The sequence below is a fragment of the Scyliorhinus torazame genome, chromosome 21 (assembly GCF_047496885.1).
Source record: "Scyliorhinus torazame isolate Kashiwa2021f chromosome 21, sScyTor2.1, whole genome shotgun sequence".
Lineage (NCBI taxonomy): Eukaryota > Metazoa > Chordata > Chondrichthyes > Carcharhiniformes > Scyliorhinidae > Scyliorhinus > Scyliorhinus torazame.
Window position 1 is genome coordinate 89,846,852 of NC_092727.1, and position 15,994 is coordinate 89,862,845.

General features: G+C 44.5%; 1 protein-coding gene across 7 annotated transcripts in view; it reads right to left on the reverse strand.

Moving 5' to 3' along the window:
* Positions 1-15,994, reverse strand: part of gpatch8 (G patch domain containing 8) — a 242,518-nt gene that overhangs the window by 25,246 nt on the left and 201,278 nt on the right. For all 7 annotated transcript variants that reach the window (XM_072487048.1, XM_072487050.1, XM_072487053.1 and 4 more), the window contains one exon: positions 13,351-13,494. In XM_072487048.1, coding sequence (XP_072343149.1) covers positions 13,351-13,494 — 144 coding nt within the window. The remainder of the gene's footprint in view (positions 1-13,350; positions 13,495-15,994) is intronic.

Below are 15,994 nucleotides of genomic sequence, written 5' to 3' on the forward strand. Positions count from 1 at the left end.
TTCCCCAATTCACCGTCGAGACCGACCATCGCCCGCTGGTCAATATAATACAAAAAGACTTGAACGACATGACGCCTCGCCTCCAGCGCATTCTGCTCAAACTCCGGCGATACAACTTTCAGCTCATATACACGCCGGCAAAGACCTGATCATAGCCGACGCTCTGTCCAGGGCAGTCAACACCCCCTGTGACCCAGCGGGATTCGTCTGCCAGGTTGACGCCCATGTGGCCTTCGTGAACTCCAATCTACCGGCCACGGATGAACGCCTCGTCCAAATTCGCCGCGAGACTGCGGCTGACCCCCTACTACAGCATGTCATGAGCCGCCTAACAGACGGGTGGCTCAAGGGCCAATGCCCGCAGTTCTACAACATCAGAGACGATCTGGCGGTAGTCGATGGTGTCCTCCTGAAGCTGGACCGCATTGTTATCCCGCACAGCATGCGCCAGCTCGTCTTGGAACAGCTACACGAGGGCCATCTTGGCGTGGAGAAGTGCCGCCGACGGGCCCGAGAGGTAGTGTACTGGCCTGGCACCAATGACAACATCGCCAACACAGTGCTCAACTGCCCCACCTGTCAGCGGTTCCAGCCGGCCCAACCACGGGAGACCCTACAGCCCCATGAGTTGGTCACGTCCCCTTGGTCCAAGGTCAGCATCGACCTGTTCCACGCGCTGGGCAGGGACTATGTTCTGATTGTAGACTATTTTTCAAGCTACCCGGAGGTGGTACGTTTGCACGACATCACATCGGCTGCAGTCATCCGTGCCTGTATGGACACCTTTGCTCATCACGGTATCCCACTCACTGTGATGTCGGACAATGGCCCCTGCTTCGCAAGCCAGGAATGGTACAACTTTGCCAGCAGGTACAACTTTGTGCATGTGACATCCATTCCCCTGTACCCCCAATCCAATGGCAAAGCGGAGAAGGGCGTCCACATAGTCAAATGGCTCCTCTGCAAGGCTGCCGATGTGGGATCTGACTTCTACCTCGCCCTGCTGGTCTATCGCTCGGCCCCACTGTCCACTGGCCTGTCGCCAGCCCAGCTGCACATGGGTCGCACCTGGAGGACGATGGTGCCGTCCATTCACGTCCCAGACCTCGACCACGTTCCGGTCCTTCAACGAATGCAACTGTCTCGTGCACAGGACAAGGCGGCTCATGACGCCCGTGCAGCTGATCTCCCTGCTCTGGCTCCAGATGACAACGTCCGCATCCATCTTCCGGGTGGTGGCTGGTCTGCAACTGCTGTGGTTCTTCGGCAGGTGGCAACCCGCTCGTTCCTAGTTCGTCTACCGGATGGTTCCATTCTGCGCCGTAATCAGCATGCCCTTCGTCTCGTTCCGCGCTCGCTACGTGATCCTCCGCCAGTGCCACGCCCTCCTGTTGTCCCTGACCTGGACTATGCAGAGATTCCGGTTACTCTGCATCCTCACTCTGACGCAGTCCAGCCCGCTCCTCAGCCGGTGGCTCCTGACCCACCCTTGAGGTGGTCAACCAGAATTTGTCGCCCACCTCAGAGACTTAATTTGTGAACTTTGCACTAATGGACTCTCTGGTCTGTTCTGTTCTTCCGTTTAATCGTTCAAGTGGTTTGTATATAGTGTTCATCTCGTTATTTGTGTGACACACTGTTTTTTTCTGCACCAGGCACCTTCCCATGTAAATAGCTTAGTTTTATGTACGTAGTCCTGTAAATAATTCGCGCACACGTAGTCAGGAACATTCACCACACACTATTTATTGTCACGCAGGCACATTTTTTTATATAAAAGGGGGATGTCATAATATGCACCAGTATATCATGGTGCAGACACACATTGATGGACACAGTGGGACCAATCAACATACACAACACCGCAGCCAATCACCAGTGAGAGCACACGCACTACAAAGACAGGGGACATCAGAGTTCTCGCTCATTCGAGTAGCAGCTAGCTATGAGCACAGAGCTCACAGCCTGCAACACAGACATTCACCATGTGCTGAGTGCATCAACTGGTTAGGACAAGGCAAAGGTCTTTAGTTGAAGCTGGTATCGTATTTACCGACAGTTCAAGTATGTTTAAATAGTTAACCTTTTAATAAAATAGTGTTGCACTACTTCAAGTGTTGGTGACCTGTATGTGATCCAGAACAACCAACACATCAGGGTTTGCTCCTCCCTAATCTCCTTTTAATTACTGATTTCGCAGCAAAAAAAATAATCTTTGGGAGCATAACAATAGGTAATGGGAGGTGGTGGTGGTGTGGCAGTATTGTCACTGGACTAAAAATTTGGAGATTAAAGGTAAACCTGGGTCTGGGTTTGAACCTCACCATGGCAGATGGTGGAATTTGAATTTAATGAGATATCTGGAATTGAAAGTCTAATGGTGACCACAAAATCAATGTTGATTGTTGTAAAAACCCATTTGGTTTACTAATGTCATTTAGGGAAGGGAACCTGCCATCCTTATCTGGTCTGACATACATGTGCCTCCAGACCCAAGGCAGTATGGTTGCCTCTGAAATGGCCCAGCAAACCATTCAGTTCTGTCAAGCTGCTCAGCACTCTGGATGTACTTACACCACATAGGCAGCAGTTCAAGAAGGCAGCTCACTCTCACCTTGTCAAGAGGAATTAGGGATGAGCAATAATGGTGGCCTAACCAGCAAGGCCAAGATCCAATGAATAATCAGAGAAAAAATTCATTTGGCTTATTTCCTTAATTCTTTTTCTGCCTGTGTGTTGTGGAGTTAGGTTCAATTGAGGCATTCAAAAAGGAATTTGACTGTTACCTGAAAAGAATGTGCTGGGTTATGGGGAGAAGACAGGCCGATGGGCCGAATGGCCTCCTTCTGCGCTGTAGGAATTCTAAAAGGTGAATTGCTGATTCAGATACAATGGGCTGAATAGCCTCCTTCTGCGCTGTAACAATTCTGTGAAGCACCTATTGCTTCAAAAGTGTTGTACCCATCCATTGCATTTAGCCAAAATTTGTACCCATTGTCACAGAAGCTGCACAGCATGTATAAAGTAACCAATTTCTAGCAGAAAACTTGCAATTCAGTAATACAATCAAGGGATTCAGGCAACATCAGAAACCACAAGCACTGAACCATGGTCCAAATTATAATGATCCTCTAATCTTTAAGATGGAATTGCAGTTCCTACCACACTCCCAGCCATCCTTTATGTAATATGTCAAGGCTGCTTGAATTCTGCTGCACCTTAAGGCCAATTTCTGCAGCAGGTGACTTAGTGGTCTGTACATATTTGTGTGTTAAGCAAAATGTAATGCAATTTATTCTGGATTAAAATTACAACAGGTTTTTGACAAAGGCACTTGGAACATTGAGTTTGCAGTTACCTAATGAGAAATTGGAGCCCGAGTAGAGTAGAAAGCAAGTCGCAGCAGATTGATGATTTACGATTCTCCAGGCTAAGTTAGTAGAAATAGTGGGATCATCAGGAATCATAAAAGACTAAGAGAGGCAGCTTGTAAATTAACATGAACATTTCCGGCAACACAGGTATAAGACAAATGCAGTTAACTAAGATGAGTATGTCTCTGCCTCTCGGCTTACATAACCTCCCGTCGGCCTGCTGCTTGGTATCCAAATCCAGGTAGTGAGACCAGTTCAGGAAACTGGAGGCAGACGGGAAAATTCCAGTTGGCCTCCTTGATTTGTCATTAACAAGGTTCTTAATGAGCCTAATCAGCTACTGGCAAAATGGATGATGCTGACAATAGGATCAGGAAACCATTACGGTAACTGGCACTCGTATTTTAGGATCTGTCCGCCTCTGTTCAGAGCCTAAAAAACCTGCCCACAGTCTCTGAATACATTTCAGCAAGACAATTGTCTCTCCTGGTCTTCAGAATCACAAACCTACTTGGTTTTGCGAAAGTATAACCTATAAGTCTAGTAAAGCAGTGTTTGAAAATGTACTGAAGCAGGAGTAAACAAATCTCTAACCACACATTTTACTTCTGGAAACTGCAAAAAAGCAAATTCAATTAAATGGAGTGGCACCACCTCATCAGCATGGGAAAGAAACCAGGGCGCAGATTTATAACACAGTATGCAATTCTTTATCCTCATAGGCAAGTTGTATTCACTATAAAGCTACATTGACCATTCAAGTTTAAATCCATGCTCCTTTGTTATGAACATTAAGTTCTTTAAGACGATTGTGTTTTGGACTGTCTCTCCAAGTTAAAAGGAAGGAATGACGAGAGTCATGCGATCTGCTATTAACTCTGTCCAACAACAGGCCTTTGTGGCTTGGTTACCATGGAGCCTGCGGACCCAGGTTGAGACTTACCGAGAGCCAGGTGCAAAATGTTCGCACCAGAAAAAAAGATAGGAACAGCGCTGGACTTCTGTCTGAATTGTTTCTGGACAGAGAGAGAAATGTTTCACAGAGACAAGGACTGCAAAGGCCAACAGAGAGGAGAAAGCTGCAAGTCCTCTGTGAGATACTAGGTACAACTCATAAGGGAGGATGGCTTCTGGTCGAAGAGACTCATCCCATGGCACTTTCAAGATTCTAGAAGATTTGTCTTAGCGAGACCAGGATTGGGGGGTGAAATAGCCAGAGTGGGCCTTCCTGAGGGTAGTCAGTATGGTGCCTCTCCGAAAACTGAGAGAAACACCTTTCAATAGTCATGGGAGATTATGACTCAGTGAAACAGGGAGATAAGAACCCATTGGAAGCTGAGAGTGACTTTGGACTGTTTCTTGAAAGACTGCATTTTTGTGGACAGTGTGTTATCAAGTAGAAATGTGAGATTATTGGTCATGTTAAGACATTTATTACAGCTATCCTTTCTGTAGTTCGTATTAGTTGCATACTAGATAATGTTTAGTCAATGTTGCTTTTAGGTTGTTTGTTACAATAAACATCTTAAAACTTAAAATCTTGTACAATTTCTTTAAGTTTGTCACTGGGAATCTATATCTTTATGGTTAACATTCTCTACAGGTTTGTAACACTATTTATTTTCATATACATTAACTTACTGATATTAATGGACATTGGTGATTAGATCTACGACCTATCCACAAGGATAAAATCTTGAGGCCCATGATATTCAAACAGGTCAAACCAGCAAATTATATAAATACTTATAGGACGGAAGAGTCACAAATGATGATGGGGAAGGATGGAAAAATGATACAACTTATATTTGTATAGTGCCTTTGACATAATAAAAAAGGTACCAAGGCTCTTCACTGCAGCATCATAAAACTAAATAAAACAGCAAGCCACATAAGTAAATATCAGGTCAGATTACCAAAAACCTGGTCAAAAGGCATGTGTAAAAGGAAGAAAACGAGGCAGCGGGAAGGAGAGATGGAGGGTCGCAATTGCAGATCTTAGGACCTTGGCGGCTGCGAGCACAGCTACTAATGGTGGAGCAATTAAAATTAAGAATGCTAAAGAGGCCAGAATTAGATGAGCGTAGATACCTCGGAGGGTTGTGCGGCTGGAGGAGATTAGCAAGATAGGAAGGGGTGAAACCATGAAAAGATTTGAAAACAAGACTGAGAATGTGACATAAGAACCATGCATTGGACACCCCCTGCTCTGCAAGCCAAAATGTAGGAATAGAGTGGCAGCACCTAATCAGGATGGGAAAGAAGTCAGGACAAGCATTAAATGATGGGCTTCATTTGTATTTACGTGAGAACTACACCTACAGCCCATTCAACTGTTGCTTCAACATACTACAATCAAACAAATTGAGATTTGCAGGCATTTGAATGATGTTGCAGATTTATATTCTGCCAAAACATTCAAATAGCAAAATACACTATGTAAAACTAAAGATTATTGCAGTACACAATATGCAAGCAACATGATATAGTGTTAGAATTTCTAATTTAGTGGACTTCAGTTTGAAATTTTCACCACCCAATTAAAGGTCTCAGCATCAGGTTCCGAACGAATGTACTAAAATTATAAGATTAAAGACTGCTTTTTATCCCCACCTCCACAAGCACAAATAATTGGCAACTTATCAAAAGGTCCTTCCTGTTTATTGCCTTTCTTTTATTTTGCCGTTATGAATTTTGATCCATGGATGATTAATGGACATGTATCTTTAAGGCAAGCAGCTGAATTCAGAAGTTACGGGAGGGAATACTAGTTCCCGCTGGTTTGAACAGGGGGCTCCAGACTTGTCGGCAGCAGGGAGAGAGATGGATTGATTGATTGGCTGGAGGCAATGAATTAGCCCAAAAGGCTGTACTCTGCTCGGTAACATGTGATGTTTGGATCATATCCCAGTAGAATGCTTTTCAGAGTCCCAAGGAATTTCAGTTTGATTCCTGGCAGCTTAGAGGTAAAATCCTACTCTCTTTCCTCGGTGTTTCTCTCCAGAAAACCTGTGGATGCAGTATTTCTGAACCTGCAGAGTACCTGATTGAATCTATCTACAGGAAAAACAGTACTTGCTACTCTCTCTCTCTCCAGATAGGCTGTGACTGCTGTACTTCTAAAGTTGTAGAGAACCTGAATGAATGAATGAATCTACAGAGGAGAACATTAGAGGCTGCAGACAGATACTTTTACTGTGAACATAGGTGTACTAAAACCATCATCTGAAACACAGACTAGTTTTCTTTTTTGCTGATGATTTTTACCCCTTTTCACCCCTCTGTGTTTATCTGATGTGTGTATATATATATATATATATATATATATATTATAGAGAGAGAGAGAGAGAGAGAGGGGGTGGGGGGCAGAGAAATTTAAGTGGGGAGTTAGGAATTAGTTGTTATCCAGTTTTAATTGCTGCATAGTTCATTATAGTTTTTGTTCTAAATAAACAGCAATTGTGTTTACATTTACAAACATGGTGACTGTAGTTATTGGGCATCCAAGGGCCAAACATATCGGTATTTTTATGAGAATTATTGGTTAATTCACTTGTGTTGTGACTTTGGGACAAGTGAGACTGGAATTGACCACGCACTTGCCCAGAGTGTGGTAACAATATGCATTATGACAATCAACAATATCTGGAAAACATCAGCACCCTCAACCTTTCTCCAATGCAGACCACGAGACACAGTGTGATATCACTGCCTTTGCTAATAAGATTTTCTGGTGCGTTGAACTAGAAAAAGTCCTGTGGTGTTAATCTTCAAGGTTGGAGGGTGAATCACTCTCATCAATCGAGGGAGACATCAGCTAAAGCACTTCCCCAAAACAGCACAAAGGGATATGCAGAAGTTCACATCGTCAAACATTAAAAAGTAATCTCATTATTTACTGTCCAATATTTTAAGAGTATCTACATAAACACCCAAGTCACAATCCAGAAACTTCAATTTGGAGTACTGTGTATCATGCGACATTTGTGTGAAGACTGGAGAATAAATTATCAGGGATCCCTCAAAGATGATAACAAAGATGGGATGATGGGGAGTGAGGTGAAAATACTGGCCACTGTAATTAATAATCGCCAGTGAAGGAGGACAGCAAGACAGGAATCAGGGCGCGATTCTCCGACCCCCCACCGGGTCGGATAATCGCCGGGGGCTGGCGTGAATCCCGCCCCTGCCGTGTCCCGAGTTCTCCGCCACCAGAGATTCGGCGGGGGCGGGAATTTCACCGCACCGGTCGGCGGGCCCACCCCCGGCGATTCTCCTGCCCGCGATGGGCCGAAGTTCCGCCGCTGTCAACCCTCTCCCGCCGGCGTGGATTAAACCACCTTTTGAACGGGGGGACAAGGTGGCGCGGGCTCCGGGGTCCTGGCCCCGCGCGGGGCGATCTGGCCCTGGGGGGGTGCTCCCACGGTGGCCTGGCCCGCGATCGGGGCCCACCGATCCGTGGGCGGGCCTATGCCGTGATGGCACTCTTTTTCTTCCGCCTTCGCCATGGTCTTCACTATGGCGGAGGCGGAAGAGACCCCCCTCCCCTGCGCATGCGCGGTGATGACGTCAGCAGCCGCTGAAGCACCCGCGCATGCATCGCCCGGCGAAGACCTTTTGCCGCCGGCTGGCGTGGTGCCAAAGGCCTTTCCCGCCAGCCAGCGGAGCGGAAACCACTCCGGCGCGGGCCTAGCCCCTCAAGGTGAGGGCTTGGCCCCTAAAGGTGCGGAGACTTCTGCACCTTTGGGGCGGCCCGATGCCGGAGTGGTTCCCGCCACTCCATTACGCCGGAACCCCCGTCCTGCCGGGTAGGGGAGAATCCCGCCCCATGTTTTTATACCTACTAAGGTTAACTAAATGGATGAAAAATTAATTTCGAGCTCCATGTCCAACTGGCCTTTCAGCACAGCAAGAGCGTCCGCCATCAGTGCGATCGCTTTCTGGCAGCTGCCATGACTTCTTCATCATCTGGCAGCCAATGCTGCCTCAAGTCTTCAATCCAACCCATAAAGTGTCTGGATAGATTTGAGTAAGCAAGGGAAATGCCTTGAAGAGATGGTCACTTGAACCCCCAATGGAGCCCAGATAGAGGCAACACAACCAATGCCACCTGCCCAACAAGATAACCACTGAGCATTTCTGGTGCCCTACGGTAGACTCTTACAAGGATCTTGGTTATTGTGGTGTTCTGTTAAATTCTCCAAACAATGTTCTCCAGAAGACAGTAAGGCCCTGGAAAGGAGACAGCTGGTCGGAGACAAAGCAGGAGGGAGAGGAGGAACTGGTGGTGGAGGGAGATGCCCTGCTGCATGATGAGGTTGCCTCCTCATGCTACACTTCAGGTCCTCGCTCTCTCTCAGCCTCCAGCACTAGATCCACATTGGTATCAATGAAATGAGAGACAGCACTGCCCCGGGTGCCAGGCCTTCAGCTCCTCCGTGGCACCGGGTTTCCCTTCGAAGTGGATGGCTTTGGCACAATCCGATCATCCCTCAAGACAATCAACAGCCTCATTGATGGCTGCTGCGGGGTATCTAACAGGGTTCCACACGTCATTTGACCCACCTCCAATCTTTCTCCCACTGGTTGAGTAGCCAGGAAACCAGTCTGCACATCAATTACAGGCGTACCCCTGTGAAAATCTACATTTTAATCAGTTTCCTATTAGAGGTGGGTTCCTGACCCCAAAACAGACAGGCTTCTGTTTCTTTCCTGTGTGGCAGAAATTCAGCCTTTTGATATTTTGCAATGTCATAGGTATTGAAGTAATCCCATCTAGATACAATTGCAATAAATGCTATTTGTCCCAAGGCAAAAGTCTGGACTAACAGATTTTGTATGGAAGTAGCAATATTTTAAATAAAAAGAGATGGTGATATTAAATTTTGGTGGCTAAGTAAATTGACATTTATACAGTAATTCCTGTAGCAAATTAACGTATGTGTGTTTTAACTTCTTCCAGGACCACAAAACGAATTAACTCCTTGCTTCCATCAATTATTCTTCGAGATAACCTGCAGAATTTTAATATCTGAACTTGACTTCATTTAACCATTTTCGATTCATGCCCACTCCAAAAATGTAATAAAATTTCTTGTCCTTTAGTACCTAATTATAATGTTGCGTTACCTGGCGGCACAGTAGCACAGTGGTTAGCACTGTTGCTTCACAGCGCCAGGGACCCAGGTTCGATTCCCGGCTTGGGCCACTGTCTGTGCGGAGTCTGCACGTTCTCCCCGCGTCTGCGTGGGTTTCCTCCGGGTGCTCCGGTTTCCTCCCACAAGTCCCGAAGACGTGCTTTTTAGGTGATCTGGACATTCCGAATTCTCCCTCAGCATACCCAAACAGGTGCCAGAGTGTGGCGACTATGGGATTTTCACAGTAACTACATTGCAGTGTTAATGTAAGCCTACTTGTGACACTAATAAAGATTATTCATTATTAGCTTGAACACCAAATACTGATGTTGAAAATGGCTCCACAAGTATCAGCAACCTTCTTTGCTGCAATTTCTCAGTGTTCATTCTACATAGTGGGCAGTCCAGGTGTAATATTACTGTGGAATACAAATAGCTGAATCTTGTATCCTAACCTGCTATTAACTAGATCAGCATGATTTCATGAACTTTCAACCACAGGGTCTGATTTATTAACAGCATTGCACCACGGTTGTTTTTCTTTTCAGAAATCAGGCAAAAAAAAAATCACTTGCTTTCATAGGTTTATACAACTGAAGATAAACTGGACCTACTAATTTTCTTTTGAACAATATCGTGAATCATGTGGCTCAAGTTATTCTCGTGTTCGAGAATTAGACAACTGCTTCAAGAGCTTGATTTGAATCTCCAGTCTTGATTGTAGGAACAGATTTCCGAGTCATGGGCATGTTGCCAAAGAGACAACCAGCTGACTGGAAAGCTGGCCGAGGTTTAGAAAGTGCATTTGCATCATTAGATATAGTGTTGTGCACAATAACTACTGAAAACTCCCACGGTCCAAGCCATGGAACGGAAGGATAATTTAACAGTTAAGAGTTAACTAGGACTGAAAACAATTTTCAACAAGGATTTTTTTGGAAGGGAAAGAGAACAATAATATTTTAACAATGAAGAAACAGACTTTCAAAAACCACAGGTGGAAATGCAAATGAGTGTCAAACAGAAAATGTTTGAACAGTGAAAGACCCTCATGTGATGTCCAAAGTAAAACAGCACAAGTGGCACTCATGCTGATCTCATAAATCAGAGCTCTGAAAATCAGAAATACAAATCTCCAAAGTTCTGAAAGTCACCTCCAGAGCCGAGACAACCTATGCATCCACAGTTAAATTCCAAAAGCCATTTTAGTATAAGTCTAGTTGAGCTATAAGTGAATTGACATTGTCAATCCACCTCTTCCGAGGGGTTTGCTCATATGCAGCCTACAAAATGCAGTTGTGTGTGGAAGTTGAAGGGTTGGAGCTGACTTCCTGATGCGCTATCGATTTCCATGCATTTAATCCTCTTGAGCTTCTGCAGGTTAAAACTCATCAGGTGGAAACCAGCTAATAGCTGGGGATTCTGAAACTGCGAGGTATTGAAGGATAGCAATATATATGAGTGATAGCGAAAAGCTCTGAGATGGCAATGATTAGATAGATCAATTCTGCTGCAGATAGCTAGAATGGCAAAAATGAGATCACTCATTTAACAATTAAGACAAAAATAATGGTCATGTTACCAATTCATGCAGACGCTTGAATTCTCCAGGGCTAAGCTTTCTGGTTGCAGTTAATTGACTTTACGTTTGAGCAATTTTCAGGACCATGATAGGACAACAAGATCACAAGAGATAGTTAAGGAAAGCACAAATTCATTTGCACAAGACCTTTCTTGTACTAAAATAATTAAACCACACAAAAAGCTATAATGTTTCATACAAGGAAACAGGTATAATGGAAAATTTCCAATTGTGAGAATGTTTTGCTTCAAGAGGCAGCTTATCTCATGGCGTATCACCAGTGAGATTAGAATGCTTGAATAACAAAGAAGTCAACAGGGAACAACTGCTCCTCATAATAATTACAATGGGAAATTGGGACTCGTAGCTGGAAGATGAAATCATAGCCGCAACTGAATGCAGTTCTGCTATACTTGTCTAGGTCCAGAGTAGGGGGAGTAAAACTATATGCAAGAAAGATACAAGATGTTTCAGAGATTGGCCAGCTTCAAGATATAAAAGCTTGTTTCAATGCATCTTTATGGATTTATTCTCAGTACTTCTAACTTAAAAAAAAAATCCCATTTAAAACAGATAATCTAAAAATGATTTCTACAAGTGCATGTTTTAAAATGTTTCTGTTCATTTTGCAGAAAGGCGACAAGAAAAAAAAGCCAGAGATATAGAATAACTGATAGATATCTAGATAAAAAGTCACTAAGCATACCCAAGTCCTAGAAATAATAAAAATGCATTACAGAACTATTAATGGAAGATAATCCTAATACAAACAGCGCCTTCCATACACTACAAGTAGCCTCTAGCAAGGTATGTGATCAAGTTGGGGTGAAGGAAATCAGGGATGGTCAAGAGGCCAGAACTGGAGGAACGTAGAGTTCTCAAAGGGGTGCAAGGCTGGGGGAGGTTAGAGAGATAGGGACAAGCAAAGACAAAGAGGGATTTGAACACAATGATGAGAATATCAACATTGAGGTGATGCTGGATGGGGACCTAATCCACAAAATCCTGAAAGTACAGAAAGAGGCCATTCGGCCTATCGACCCTCTGAAAGAGTACTCTATGTAGGCCCACTCCCACCCTATCTCCAGAACCCTGAACAATGATCATGGCTAATCCACCTAACCTGCACATCTTTGAATTGCGGGAGGAAACCGCAGCGTCCGGAGGAAACCCACGCAGACATGGGGAGAACATGCAAACTCCACGCAGACAGTCATCAAAGGCCAGAATCAATCCAGGTCCCTAGCGAAGTGAGGTAACAGTGCTAATCACTGTGCCACCTTGCCGCCTAATGCTGTCCCAGGAGTACAACGATGAGGGTGAATAGGACATGGTACGGGGTAAGATATGGGCAGCAGAATTTTGGATGAGCTCAAGTTTGCAGATGGTAGAAGATCTAGCCAGTCAGGACAGCATTAGAATAATTGAGTTTGCAAGAACAAGAATGGATGAAAGTTTCTGTAGCAGACAGGCCGAGGCAGGGTGGAAGACAGGCATTATCACAAATAAGCAAAAAGTAGGCAGCTTTGTTATGGAGAAGGTACATAGTTCAAAGCACAGGTCAGGGTTAAATAGGACACCAATAGTGGCAGTGGGGGTAGGGACCTGGAGGAGGGAATCGATGGCATGGACTGAAGGCAATGAATTTGACTTTGCCAATATTCAATAATTCTGTTATTGATTGCTTCGCTAAATGATTAACTTCAAATAAACCTGTCTGATAGATGATATCTGGCATCTATCATGGAATTGATACGTGTAAATCCAGAGACAATAAATAGCTTAATTGTTCACCTGGAACATGCTATTCCATGGGAGCTGGGTTTTCTGTTGGGTATGAGATGAAGTCTCTTCTGAAGCAGGAATCTAAAAGAAAGTTATTTTTCCATCTCTTCAAAGTTTAAGGGATACATTACTGTCCACAAAGACATAGCCATCCCACTCTGCCAGCCAGAGAAATCCTGACGTCAAGCAATGTGGACAAAAATGAGGATTGTTACTGATGTAGCAAAAAAGAAAAAAAAAAAGAGTACACAGAACTGCTTGAATTACGGCTTTTACCAGCATTATGAATGTTAATGCTTCAAAGCTAATTAGTTTTATTCCCCAACAAATTCTCATCAGTGGCTCAATTTAGAAATGTGCAAAATAGAACTGTGAAACACAAGCCTTCTTTGAACAGCCAAACGTGAACTTTTTCTATTACTCCAGAGTGATTGTTTTCAGAACGTTAATTCTAAGATCAGCAGCAACTCACCTGCTTATGAGCATGGTCGTAAGAATTTATGTGGTTGTCAAACTCGTGATGTTTTTGGTACTGCTTATCACACAATTCACAGTAAAAATTCGCTCTCAGGTCTTCTAAAGCCTTTGCAATTGCCTTTTCTTTTTCAGCATAATCCTATGAGAGAGACAGAAAAAAAAATCAATATGTTGGACCACAGAGCATTGCAATTGCACTTCCTCAGTAGTTACATAATGATAGTTCTTGTCAGTACACCTGTCAACATTTATTATCTCACAAAGACAGCTTTGGGCACATAAATAATAAATCGTTGCGTTCTGATGATTCAAGATTTAATTTTAGTAGCAACATTCCTTTGGAAAACTGGAAACGAAAGAATGACAGTGATCCTCTTTTCCATGGAGTTGATTTGGTGGAATAGGATCTTGGATGCATGCTAGGACTCCCCAAATGTAAAAGTGAAAAGCTCATATCATTTGATCTACAGTTCAGTCAGAATCAATATGCCGCCATCATCAGCGCTTATGCTCTGATCCTGGAATCCAATGAAGATGCTACGGAAAAGTTCTATTCTGACTTTGATGAAGTCCTCACTCTCATCCCAAAAGATGGAAAGAACATCTTCTGGGGAAAGTTAATGTCAGGATTGGCCAAGACTCTGGTGTCTGAAGAGAAACCATCGGGAAAAATGGTGCGGGAAAGCCAATGCAAATTATGTCCTCCTGCTGAGAAAGTCGCCTCAGCATGGTCTCACTAGAAACATAGAAAATAGGAGTGGGCTATTCAGCCCTTCAGGCCTGCTCCGCCATTCATTAGGCTGATCATCCAACTCAGTAACCTGTTCCCAATCTCTCCCCACCCCCGCCCTCCCATATCCTTTGATCCCTTCAGCCCCAAGAGCTATAAATATACAATGTTTTGGCCTCAACTGCTTCCTGTGGCAGAGAATTCCATAGACGCACCGCTCTCTGGGTGAAGAAATGTCTCATCTCAGTCCTAATTGGTCTACCCCGTATCCTCAGGCTGTGACACCTGGTTCTGGACCCCTGCCACTGGGAATTCGATATGTTTCTATGAGATCCTCCCCCCCCCCCTCCCCATTCTTCTAAACTCCAGCAAATATAATCCTAACCGACTCAATCCCTTCTCATACGTCAGTCCCGCCATCCTAGGAATTAGTTTGGTAAACCTTCGCTGCACTCCCTCCATAGCAAAAACATCTTTCCTCAGATAAGGAGTCAAAAACTGCACACAATATTCCAGGTGAGGTTTCACCAAGGCACTGTAGAATTGCAAGGCATGTCTGCTCCTAAATTGGAATCCTCTTGCTATGAACGCCAACATACCATTTGCCTTCTTCACTGCCTGCTGTACCTGCATGCTTACTTTGAGTGACTGGTATACAAGGACATCTAGGTCTCATTGTACATTCCCCTCTCTCAAACTATAACTATTCAGGTAATAATGCCTTCCTGTTTTTGCTACCAAAAGTGGATAACTTCACATTTATTTACATTATACTGCATCTACCATGCATTTGCCCTCTCAACTTGTCCAAATTACACCGAAGCACCTCTGCATCCTCCTCACAGCTCACTCTCCCACACAACTTTGTGTCATCTGCACATTTGGACATATCACATTTAGTTCCCTCATCTAAATCATCTAAAACAAACACCCTCTTCTGCCAGAGGACAAAAAACACAGCCATCTAGATCATAGCACAGGCACCTCCTAGATTATGCTATTGTATGAATCAAAGAGCTAAGTGATATCTGTATCACTCAATCCATGGAGGGGATTGATGCCTGCTGTACAGGTAATCACCTTGTTTGATCAGCGACGAACATCCACCTCGCACCAAGACATGCCAAGAACCAAAAGTCCAAGAGGAAGATGATCAATATTCAGCCCTAAAGCAGCCCAAGTAAAGGGGAGAATTCCAAGCACAGTTCACAATCAATCTGTAAAATCTTTGCGCTCCATTTCAGAACAGTGATATTAGGTGGGCGTGCAGGCGGAAGGGATTCAGATTTCTGGATAACTGGGGCTCTTTCTGGGGAAGTTGGGACCTCTACAGACAGGATAGTCTACATCTGAACCTGAGGGGCACAAATATCCTGGGGGGGAGATTTGTTAGTGCTCTCTGGGGGAGTTCAAACTAATGCAGCAGGGGCATGGGAACCTGGATTGTAGTTTTAGGGTACGGGAGAATGAGAGTATAGAGGTCAGGAGCACAGATTTGACGTCGCAGGAGGGGGCCAGTGTGCAGGTAGGCAGTTTGAAGTGTGTCTACTTCAATGCCAGGAGTATACGAAATAAGGTAGGGGAACTGGCAGCATGGGTTGGTACCTGGGACTTCGATGTTGTGGCCATTTCGGAGACATGGATAGAGCAGGTTCCGGGGTTTAGGTGTTTTAGTAAGCTCAGAGAAGGAGGCAAAAGAGGGGGAGGTGTGGCGCTGCTAGTCAAGAGCAATATTACGGTGGCGGAGAGGATGCTAGATGGGGACTCATCTTCCGAGGTAGTATGGGCTGAGGTTAGAAACAGGAAAGGAGAGGTCACCCTGTTGGGAGTTTTCTATAGGCCTCCAAATAGTTCTAGGGATGTAGAGGAAAGGATGGCGAGGATGATCCTGGATAAGAGCGAAAGTAAC